This window comes from Phoenix dactylifera, unplaced genomic scaffold (assembly GCF_009389715.1).
Source record: "Phoenix dactylifera cultivar Barhee BC4 unplaced genomic scaffold, palm_55x_up_171113_PBpolish2nd_filt_p 000112F, whole genome shotgun sequence".
NCBI lineage: Eukaryota > Viridiplantae > Streptophyta > Magnoliopsida > Arecales > Arecaceae > Phoenix > Phoenix dactylifera.
Genome location: NW_024067684.1, coordinates 945,212 through 957,516, shown reverse-complemented (window position 1 = coordinate 957,516; position 12,305 = coordinate 945,212). Strand labels below are relative to the sequence as shown.

The 12,305-nt window shown below is 36.2% G+C and overlaps 1 protein-coding gene across 3 annotated transcripts; it reads left to right on the top strand.

Moving 5' to 3' along the window:
- The first annotated feature begins 74 nt into the window (after positions 1–74).
- Positions 75–11,299, top strand: LOC103717995 (F-box/LRR-repeat protein At1g67190-like). 3 transcript variants are annotated; one of them, XM_026808808.2, is made up of 4 exons: positions 90–278; positions 785–811; positions 1,053–2,533; positions 10,823–11,299. In XM_026808808.2, exon 3 carries the CDS (start codon positions 1,206–1,208, stop codon positions 2,457–2,459), a length of 1,254 nt encoding a protein of 417 aa, XP_026664609.1. In that variant the 5' UTR covers positions 90–278; positions 785–811; positions 1,053–1,205; the 3' UTR covers positions 2,460–2,533; positions 10,823–11,299. The 3 variants fall into 3 exon arrangements, with proteins under 3 accessions (XP_008804826.1, XP_026664609.1, XP_008804827.1); XM_008806604.3 differs by lacking the exon at positions 785–811 and having other exon boundaries at positions 75–278; XM_008806605.4 differs by lacking the exon at positions 90–278 and having other exon boundaries at positions 285–811.
- Positions 11,300–12,305: the final 1,006 nt, after the last annotated feature.

Sequence of the window (12,305 nt, the reverse complement as noted above, 5' to 3'; positions counted from 1 at the left end):
AAGAGAGGGGAGAGTTAAAAAAAAAATCAGAAATAAAAAAATATTTTTTTAAAGAAAAAAAGAGAAAATAAAGAGGAAGAGGAGGATGAAGACGACCATCCTAAAACGTCTTCGCCGCTGCTTGACCTTTTCTCCTCTTCTTCTCCGCTGCAGCCGCTTTTTATCAAGGATAAAAAAAAAAAAATAAAGCTACCGTAAATTATCATCAAACTTCTCGGCTGGTGGCATCGATCTTTCTTCCTTGCTCTTGGTCGATACCCTGAATTCGACGCGAGAAGGTAGAGTCCTTGATCGATATGTTAGATTGGAGTAGATCCACTTATTCTTTAACAATTTTAATTTAATTGTTACCGTGCATAGATTAGATCCTCTCGTTTTTTTTTCTCTGATAACTTTTAAATTTTTTGATCTCCTCTGGAGGAACTCGGCTGCCGGATTTCGATTTGTTGTAATGTTTGACGCCCAATCTTTGTTTTCATAATTCTTTTTCCAAGACGGAGATCTGTCTATTGGATTCATCCGACGCTCTTGGACATATGAATACGTGAAGAACTCTCGGATGTTAGGTTCTTGTAGTTTGAAAATTTCTATTTTTTTGGCGAGATTGATTGCTTTTTATGATGAATTCGTGGATCCGGATTTTGTTATAACCTATTAGGATCCTCAAGGTTTCATCAATATTTCGAAACTCTGATCTCGGATTTTTTGCTTTTATTGGACATTGGGAATGAATGTGGACCTCCCTGTGGTAATGTTTGGGTTATTGAATCTTCTAAAATTCCAGTGAAGCTTTCTGAATAGGAGATGGCAGGTACGACACTCAAAAGATTTGGAATTTATGTTGATTGAACGTTACTTCTGTCTGAAACTAGGAATTTGCGAGAACTGTGCGATGCTTGTATTCATTGCCTGCCTTCTGTTATTACATGAAATTTTTCAAAACCTAGATTGTTTTGATGTTCTACTTAGAATTTTTACTATTCTATCCCCGCTATATTAACTTGATTCGTATAATTGGTCATGGTTTAAATCCTTCTTGTTAGCTGCTACAGGAAAGAAAAATGCTTGGTCTAAATTGCTTCTGGATCTTACATGTTTTGCATTGGCTGCTGTATGTACAAGTAGGCAGCTTTGGAGTTTATAAAATGGAATCAATTCTAGAAGGCTAGTGCTTCCCATTTTCTATTGGGAACTTTTTGTTATATATGGAGAACCTCCCTGTGGAAGTCATTGGTAATATTCTTTCCCATCTTGGAACTGCTCGGGATGTCGTTGTTGCCTCTGCAACTTGCCGAAAATGGAGAGAAGCCTGTAGGAAACACCTCCACACCCTATCTTTCAACTCTGATGACTGGCCTCGTGATCTCACCACTAGGCAGTTGGAGATTCTCATAACACAGACTATATTCCAGACTATGGGTTTGCAGTGCCTTTCAATCCATATGGATAGTGCCCATGAGTTCTCGGCAGCTCCTGTGATCGCTTGGCTTATGTATACTAGAGAAACCTTACGGAGTCTATCATATAATGTCCGTACGACTCCAAATGTAAACATTTTGGAGAAATGTGGCCGGCAGAAGCTGGAGATGTTGGATTTGGACCACAATACTATTACTGGGGTTGAGCCAAGTTACCAGAGATTTACTTGTCTCAAATCCCTTTCCTTGAGACATGTTAGTATCTCAGCTTTGGATCTCAGCCTATTGCTTGCTGCCTGCCCAAAAATAGAGTCTTTAACACTTGATACACTAGAGATTGTAACATCTGATTCACAATCTACAATGGAATTGAGCAGTCAAACACTGAAGAGTATTTATGCAAAATCCATAGGCGTGGATAAGATAGTACTGGAAGCAGATAATCTTGAAAATTTGCACTTAAATGCATTAAACCTTGATCTTTTTGAGCTGATTGGAAAGGGTACCCTGAAACATCTCAAGATTGATGATGTCAGCGTCACTCATTTGGATATTGGTGAGAACACAGATCATCTGGAGGTTGTAGATGTTGGCAATTTTACAATTGTGTGGCCTAAATTCTACCATATGATATCTAGATCATCAAAATTGAGAAGACTCCGGCTTTGGGGCGTGGTGTTTGATGATGAGGATGAGATTGTCGATTCAGAAACTATTGCTGTTTCCTTTCCATTGCTCAGACATCTTTCATTAAGTTATGAATTAAGGGATGGATTGCTCCATTATGGTCTGCCTGGTTCATCACAATTAGAGAATGTGTCGGTATTGGAACTGGGATGGACGGTAATAAGTGAGCACTTTGGACATTGGGTTTTTGGGATGATTGAAAAATGCCCAAACCTTAAGAAGTTAGTCATCCATGGTACTCTTTCTGAGGCCAAAACTCGTGAAGAACGCCAGATGTTGGCCAATTTTACCTCATTCATTGTTCATCTCATGAGGAAATATGTAGATGTTGATGTGCAGTTTGAATATGAATGAGATTCCAAAGGTGATTTGATCAGAGTTCACATCGTAATTTATCTCAGCCTTTGTAACCATTACATCAACTTCAGGTACAGTTTCAGCATTTTGTGTAAAATCTGCCCCGCTCTTTTTGTCTTGCCATCATATTGTTGGCTTAAGCTGATGTAACTTACCTGTTAGGGGTGTTTTTTTTTGTCAACTTGATTTTTAGTACGATATTTTGTTTCTAGTTCTTCTAACATCGTGGCAACAATGCACGCTTTACAATTTGTTGTCACAATCATTATTTTGCATTTTTTTTTCATTTCACAAACCTCTTCAACTATCTTGGTCCTTTCCTTTTTCGTGTCTATGGTTACTGTAAGTGTAAGATATGATGATAGACTATGAAGAATTAAACTCTCTATTGATATGGAATGTTTATCCAATTCTTTCCTGTTCAAATTCTTGCAGACATTAAATCATGTGGAATCATTTTCCACTATATTATTCGTGTGCTCAGATAATCAATTAACGTTTTGCAGTTAAACTTTCATTTTGTATTCATATCTGTTTATGGATCCACTCGATGCTGTCCATTTAACTAGAAGCATGCAAATGTAATTTTTTATTTTACAGAAATTGATATATGAACCTGAGTGTCTCACTCTCCCTTCGTTTCCCTTTTATGCATTGTTTAATTAAGCTAATAGTTTAATTTCAGGGTGAAGTTATGCTTTGTGCATGTGGAGGTGGGGACTTGGGGTAGTACACATATGGTCCAGTGTTAGTCATCACAAATTACAAAACTTCTCTTACTGTTAATTTGCTCAAATATATGACATCTATATTCAAGGCATAACCAGACATTTAGATTGACAAGAATTTGGTTATGAGCAAATTTTGACGCTTCAAAGAAAATGATTAGAAATGTCATGATGGAACTTTGAGATCAAGTGTAATTATGTAACAAATGCAACATCTCAGAGAAATGATTCTCGTCATTAGTGTACCACATCTTGCCTGGACTAGAAAAAATATCAGTACATCTGAAACTTAGAGGGAATAAACAGATGCTCAAATGGATGCTTATAACTTAAAAGTCATGTGGGAATGCTCGGGTGGCAAGTCTTACTGGTAGTAGACAAAAGCAATCAGGCTTATAGACAAATTCATATATTCCTATATCAATGCTCCATCTATATTTGTGGAAGGATATATTGCACTACCGATCACATCAATACTAAACAATATTAGACTTCCAGAGTCAAAAGCACCGGTAGTCTTTGAAAGCCCTTCACAATCGTTCCAAATCTTATAAATACTCATGGAGTTGCCTTTCTTTGTAACCTCTGTCAGAAAATCTTTGCATTCAGATAGCATCCATACCTATCTAATCTCTTCAGAGGACTTATTCTCTGTTTGTTCATATTCATTTGTTAATCAAATAAAAAACATCAATTTAAAGTAAACCAATGCATCTAGCAAGAGGAACTACCCTGCCTTCACATACTAGTGCATTATTTTCAGCTTACTGATATTCTGTCAATGCCTCTTGGTGATGGACATTAAACCATTGATTTTCTTTTTTTCTTTCTTTTTTTGGTAGTAGACCCAAATATATTGTAGGGGAATTTGTCCCCTGTCATCTTATGAAATCTTCACTAATAAGATAAATCGTATACTCTTCTGTCATTATGCCAACGAACTTGTGAAGTCATTGATTTATTACATGTCACTGACATAATCATGAATCACAAGTGACAAACTTAAGGTTGGATATTGCTCATTGTTAACATTTCACATTATTAGAGTTTTATACGTAATTTTTACATGCTTAGTTTTTCTACTCCAAGTCTAGGTTGGAAATATAATTAAGCCAATATCACCAGCCTTATAACTCATTTTTTAAGCACAGTGAAAACCTAATGAAGAGAAGAGGAAATATGTCTTATCATGGACCTCTTTCCTTCCGAATTTTTTTTTAAATGGCTTTATTTTTGACTTGTCTTTTGAAGTGTCGGTGGTGCAATGGAATTATGATTTTGACATATTAGCCCCCTTTTCCAACCTAATCATAAATTAGTCCCCCTATTCTTATAAAAAGACATTTAGATCCTTCTGTTTTTGTGAATAGGACAAAACAGTCTTTGCCACCCAACTAGTAACTAACTTTGCTATACTCTTTATATTAAATTATGATTATAAAATTAATCTATTCTTTTACGATTAATTTAGATAAGGAGAGTGGGGATGTGGATCACCCAAGGAATTTCTATGATAATGGTAAGACAGTTTTTTTTTCTTTTTGATGGAAATGGTAAGACGGGTTAAATTCAAATATTTTTCCCTTTAAGATAATCAAGTTAATGGTATTAGTAAGCAGCTAGACAATATCATTCACAATAAAAGGTCCTAAATATATTTATTAGAAAAGGGGACTAACTCGGTATTTGGTTGGGAAAGGATAGTTAACACATCAAAATCATTCAACAACTTCACTGAAGTTTAGGAGTTTTAGGCAAAAAGGTAAAAATTCTCATACAAAAAGAAAAGTGGAAGAACAAGCAGCCAAGTTATTTCACTATATGTGTCATGGTTTTTTACCTTGGGTAGTTTTGGCAGCTTTAGGCTGGAGTTAATATTTTATTCAGGTGAAATTCATAAAGTATACCGTTTTTTTGTACCGTTAACACTTATATTGTTTATTTATTGAACTATTATTGTTTGAAATTCATTACCTTTAGCTGTCATGAAGCTTTCTGATTCCTATTGTCTTCAAGTCTTTTTCCATCGTAAAACTCACAAATATATTGAACTAGAGCATTTCTTTCTCATATCTTTGAGGTGAAGTAGCTATCAGTTTATTGTATGAAGTTATGGAATGAACTAAATATTAAACATTAAATCTTTGACAAGATATTTTTAACAATTTCAAGAACAATGATAAGCCTCTAGAATTCAAGACCCACAATGTTGAGTTTGATCTATTCCTTTAAAATGGGTGGAAGTTAAAAATCATATATATTTTGGAGGTCTTCAATGTACACCTCAAGTGAGTACAATAATGAACGGTACTAATTCTCGTAGTGTGCCAAAATATTTGATAGGGCACATAAATCAAAGATCCACTTTTTTGCTCATGATCTACATATATGAAAACATGAGTATTTTGAGTTCAATCTGTTTTGATGATTAGATCATAGCAAAACATGGTACCATCCTATTAAAACCATTCACCTTTTCATCTATTTGATGCTTAAAGATTACCAAAACATATGATTTTGAGTTTCTAGATATTTTTTTTATACTGTAGATCAAGGTCCGCCGTACCGGTCCGGATCGGCGTACCGGTGGCCGGCCGGACCGGTACGGTACCGGTCCGGACCGGTACCGTACCGGTCCGGACCACTTTCTTTCCCATCAAAAAAAAAAAAAAAACCACAGCGAGGCACTGTGGTTCTCCCCCCCCCCAAAAAAAAAACACCGTACCGGTGCGAACCGGCCGGTTCGCACCGGTACGAGGCCGGTACCAGCCGGTTCACAGAAGAAAACCGGAAATACCGGTTTTCATCTGTGTCCGGTACCGGTCAGGGACCGGACCGGTACGTACCGGCCCGTACCGGCCGGTACGGACCGGTACGGCATTCCTTGCTGTAGATCATGTTCAATGGTTTGGATTTTTAATTTGGATGCTCCATCATTGACTTTGAATTCTTAAATCTTTTGTCAGAGATGTAACATTTAGTGTGTGGTCCAACTCGTATGGTTATTTTATTAAAAAGAAGATGTTATGACTATGCATGATTTTGCTCCATTAAATTATCGTAATAGGGCCCCGTTAGAGGACTTAATGCGTTAAAGTTACATTTATCATCTATAAGTAAACATTCCCTCTTTAACATCAAGAAAAAGAAAGGAACACAACCCAAAATTGATACTATACAGCCCATGTACTCAAGAAAACAAAGAAATTACCTAAATGTGCTATTAAATACTAAAATTATAAATTAAACAGAATTTATGTCTTATTTCAGTCATTTTTGGTTCGAAAACTGAAACTGCAGAAACTGATTGAAGCTACTGGCATTAATTAATCAAGTTTTGGGGGTAAGTTTTTGCTCAGTTTAAAGCCAAATCGCTCCATTTTGTCTAAAATGGATTTGTTTCAGCTGAAACATCAGACCTTATATCTTAACAAATTTAAGGTATCCCATTAATCATACAAGAAAAGTTAAATATGTAATTTTGGTCGGAAATCTTCCTAAATATCTCCTTGAATTAGATCTAGTAGTACATGAGGGAAGCTGCAATCAACTCGGCCATTTAGTTCACCAAAAGCAAGCATACATTTTATTCCTTCTTTGACTTTATACCTGTACTGTGCACTAATTTCCAATTACAAAGTCACCCAAGATAAATCTGTAGTTTTTTTTTTTTGCTGAAAGATAAATCTGTAGTTTGTCTTGCATTTTCTTGAGCTTGGCAAGGCCATGACATAATCTTACAGTCCATGGGTTTATTATCTTTTCTTCCCCTGTTTCTTACAGGGGTTAGGATAATATGAATAAAATCTTTTGCTGCTCCTTTAGTCTTTAGTATTGTCAAGGGTTGCTTATCACTTCCTCTTTCAAGAAATCAATGATTTGCAGGACTATGTAATCGGTATTTCTCTCCATTTGTTCATTAGTTGCTCTCCTCTGTTTTCTTTGCACTGAAATCTTTGGTAATCTAGTACTTATCAAATGCAGATAACCAATCATCATACAATCCCATATATTTTACTTGGACTTCTTTATTTCTTATGAACTTCTTCAAGTAGTTAACCAGTTTTTGTAAATCCTCTTGCACGTTTGAAGACAAGACCTGCAACCCGGCTTTTATTATTTTCATATGATTTTCTCGTTCCCATGAGCACATTTGTAGAATAATATGATTTTGTAAGTTTTTCTTTTCAAGGCATGAGTCTCTATATTTATGGTGCCCATTGATTTCATTATTCGGAGACATGTTATTCCAATTAAAGTTAAACATTAACATCATAGGAGCTTTGTGATTGGAATCCACCAAAAAGGGGACATTGTTCAAAGTCATTTTTGGAAATGCACCAATAATAGCCCAAAGGTACAAATTTTCCCTATTTGATGGCACAATTGATGTTATATCTTAATTATATCGTCCATCATTAGACTGGAAGTAGCAAATGAGAAGATTTCTTTTAGTGGAGATAGGAATAAAGGTGAAAATGAGAACATAGAAGAAATATTAGGTTGTCTTTATTTTTGCTCCTAGTCCCTCTCTCTGTCTGCGTGGTAAACAATAATTTGTCTTCTTTGAGATAAAACGAACCTAACCTGGTGGCAGCTTAAGAAGATCAAACCAAACCATGATGTGCAGTGCCCACATCTTATTTGCCTTAAATATCTGAAAATAGCTGCTGTGTCTCCAATGATGCAGTTGAAGTTAATAAAGGAAGATCTCATGTTGATTCAAAAGGTTCACAAGGTTTCCTTATATGGAGAAGTTAGATGAAGTTCTAGGAATCAGCAAAGTCCATTATATAGGATCTATAGGATGGAATGAAGAAATCCCCTTAATGGGACTTCATGTTTGGCAATCAGGAAGTACAGAGGAGGGTATAAGTTGTAGCTTGGAACAGGTCATGTAATCCCCAACAAGAGGATATGCGGGCAGGAGTCCTAGGTGGCAGCATTTCTTGCTTGAGGTGACTGGTGTGTTTGTAAGCTGGATAATCAATGCTGTTCTCCTATAGAATTTTCTTTTAATAAGTTACGTGCTTTAGATTAGATGAATAGACCCTTAAAATTTTATAAGGACCTCAGAGGTTAACTAAAATTTCAATTCCTTAAGAAACTTGACTAAACTTCAGTTAGTCCATGTGGAATGTGTAATATATGCACCTTGCTAACAGGGTTATGAACTGAGCATTGAATAGAACTAGTCTTCCTGGTTATGGCTATGTCGTCACCTCCTGAGAAGTTTTTCTTGATTTACTATGATTTTTGTCAATCTTCTACAAATATAGAGGTGCAACTTTATGACTATCCTACATTTGTTGAGCTATTGGAAACTGTGACTTTATAGTAGCAATTAAAACCAATTCTTGAAGATCTGGTTTTAGCTTTTATTCAACTGGAGATTGATAGTTGGGTCAAAAGGATCATGCTCCCCACAATAAGTTTAATGCATTTCAGGAGATAAATGGACATACCAAGATCCTATAAGTGCTTGAAGATCAACTCCGTAATAAGGACTTGTTTGATGAGGTTATCTTGGCTCCTATAATGGAAACTTTGAGGGTGTCTGTACCCCTCGAGTTCTGCACCACCATGGTCTCAATTCCATTTGGCTCCACCAATCTTTCTATTTTGCGTTATTACCTACTGTGAACCTACCCTGTTTTTTTCCCTAGGAGTCTGTCTTTTCCTTCTAGTGCCAGCAATCTCACAAAGTTGTGGACCTTGGATGGGATTCTGCCCATTCACCTGCTTCTAATGTGCAGTGCATGTATAATCATCAAGTTATTGTTAATTGAAGCTGAGTGAAGATGGCTCATGATTCTAAAGCCACAGTTTGGGTTGTTTGAGGAGGTCAAAAAAGGAATTGTAGGACAGTTTTTGTATATTGTCGAACAATTAGTCTAAGCAAGTTGAAAGAAGGTAGATGAGTGTGTTTGTGACTAGGTGGTTGAGACAATGAAATAGATATAGATAATGATACATATCCCAGCAGGTGCCAAAAAATGTGCCCAGTATAGTTTTGGACCGCTGGGGGTAAAATGGGCGTTAAAGCCCCAAATGAACCACCTATCCCCTGTGTATCATACTGAAACGTGGTTGGCAGCTCACTATGGGTACACAGTGGGGCAAGCATAGCAGTAGTCATAGGTAATTGGCCTAGTGTAAAGTAGAAAATTTGTTCTAATTTAACTTCAGAATTCCTCAAAAGGTTTTACAATATAGCATGCTTTGATGTTAAAAATAAACATGGACCTTTGGTTTCTCCAATTATCATTGACTTTAGAGTTGGTGTTTTATGTTTACCTCATATTTATATGTTTTTTGAGCTCTTCCCTTGGATTCTCTTATTTAATTTATATGTTACAAGGGAAAAGCCTAGCATGTTCCCTTGCATTGCTCCCTTACCTTTTCCTTTTCTATTTCCTGTTACTCAGTCTTGATCTTGTTGTTCTTGGAGAAAGATCATTGTTATGTTTCTGTTGAGACTAGAGTACCAAGCAGGGCTGGATAGTATTTGTACCACGGAAATCACTTATTTTCACATATATCGTGGGTTTGCTATGAGTTTTTTTTTTTTTTTTTTTTTTTGTGAGAGTTGAAATATGGAGACAGCAGTTTTTTTTAATTTATTGTTTTGTTATTTTCTTGGAAGTTCTACTCTGATGGCACATCTGAAACTATATAATAGATGTGTTCTTTTAAATAACGTATGTGATAGATGTGTTCTACTCTAATGGCCCTAAATTGCAGCAGAATGGAGGAAAATGATTCATGTAGCTGATTCCAACTAGTTTGGGATTAAGGCTTAGTTGAGTTGTAGAATGTATGAAAATCAGCTCTTTCAGCACTTTCCAACTTGTATTATTGTAGAGACAAAGTTCAGATACCTGAAGTCTAACCATTATTTACAACATGAAAGGACATGTCTATATTACTTGAAACCTCCTTTTTTTTTCTTCTTATTTCATCAAATCCAGCTTTTTACCCTGCAAAGTATTTGACAGATATGCGGCCATTTTTTTGGAAAAAGCTTACCATCTCACTGAATTGACAACATTACATCATTTGTTAATGCTGGTTTTATATTGAAAACATCCTTCTGCTAATTCACAAGGCACAAGAGATGTTTGTTTTTCATTATGTCAGTAACCTTTTTCTTTCTACTAATTCCCAAGGTGCAGAGGTTCTCTTGACAATGATATGAGCTTCTGTTTCACCCGAATTTCTTTTCTGCATTTGGTTGACCGGTTTCAAAGTAAAGCAGTTCTTATCCTCAGCAGGAATCTTAGCTCTCTGACTCAGATCTGGGCAACTAGAAAATAATTCTTTAACAACACAAATTGCAAGGAGCCTAGCCAAATTGTAATTCACGTCAGATTTCTCTCGTCAAAACCTCTTGAGGGCCTCTTGTTTAAAGAATATCTTTTTAAGGTTTTATGATATATAGTTGTTCAGATCCTTGATAGTTGGTGTAGAATTGCCTTGCTGTTGCCGGGGCCTACTAAACCAATTTTTGGTTTGTCCTACTCTTTGGCATTTTGAATGATTCATACTGAGTTCTGCATTTTTAGTATGTTATCTAGTCCTTGAATTTCATATTGAAAGTTGGTTAATGACAATTTGCTTATTCCTCTGCAGATGTGTGATATTAGCATTTGGTCACTCGCATATCCGCCAATGCTCTCAGTGCCGGTATTGTGTTCTTCAATGCAGTGCATCTACGGTGGGAACAATCTAGCTTCCACATATGTGGCTGAAGAATTGTATACTATTTACATAAGCTTAAGGTTGAGGAAAGAAAAGTACTAACCGGATCATTTTCTCGGATGGGATGCTTGCATCGCCTGCTGCTACTGCCAGAGTCTCTAAAGTTGTTGCATTCATTAAGTCTCTTGGAGGCGTCCCAAGAAATGAACAGAAACTGCCCCTCATCTGAAATGTCATATTGCACAAGAATTTGCTTTCTCTATCGCCACATCTATTTTAGTTGGTCTTTGATGTATTTCATATAAACTAATGGAGGTGGGCTTGCTGGTTATCATCTCGAGTTATTGCAGATGCAAGTCAGAGGATAGAGCACTTGAATCGACAATTTTTTCCCATTTTCTTTTGCAATATCTTCTCTCATGTTCCCTTTCAGTGCCACTAACTTCATTAACAATTCAAATAATGCAGCAGCAGTCCCTTGGAAATAATCATTAGTTTCTGAAGTCAGAGCTAAGTATAATAATTAATATTTGTAAGAAACAACAATCTATTATATACCTCCAGATCAAGAGGCCTAATAATTTGTGCATCACTAACTGTTTTGAGGCCGGTTGGATAAGTCAATGACTTCTTTTAAAGAGGATTCCAGAGTGATTCAGACCCTTTATGATCGACTACAAAACTGGATATTAAGTTGACAAGTAGATTTTTAATCTAACAACCTGATGTGCTTCATTTGCATGTGACTTTGTGAATCCAAAAGGATTACCTGATCGCTGTTTCTGATGACAGAATCCAAATTTCAACCATGAATAATTAGCACAAACAAGTTAAAAATACAGAGAAAGATGACATCACGCGAAGCTTAAGCAATCACCATGTCATGTGTTGTGTTGTAGATTACCTAATATGTGCATTCTTGTTTGAGGCCGAAAGGAATAGTTGATGGTACCTTTAGATCTATGTGGTAGTAGATTGACATACGCTTTCCATCTCTTTTGAAATGACCTTTCTTATACAGGGATTTGTTGGTAAAAGTCATTATTTGGTTAATGATCAATACACAAGCCACACCTAATATTGGATGGGGAACTACCTCTACTGAAGCTTCTGTTTGGGGAGATGGAATTTCTGGTGTGTTCCTGGTTTTAGGTATTTGACATGGCATGGATGTTGACCCATGAACCAAGGGATAAATATAATATCAAACAATGAAACAAATCCATTTCAGGGGCAGGATTTATATTCCAAGTGGCCTTGCTTGTGGGCTAATTCTGGTAGTGATTGTTTTGGTTGGAATGCGCATGGAAAGGGACAACTAATGTTCAGCATAGAGAAAAGGACCATGATAGAGTTCCCCATCTTTTTTCTTTTTTTTTTTTCTCAAGCTTAGGGGCTTGTCTTTTAACTATTG

Bases quoted from the DNA above. Each gene is read 5' to 3' on its own strand.
- LOC103717995 (XM_008806604.3), top strand. From the start codon at position 1,206: ATGGAGAACCTCCCTGTGGAAGTCATTGGTAATATTCTTTCCCATCTT.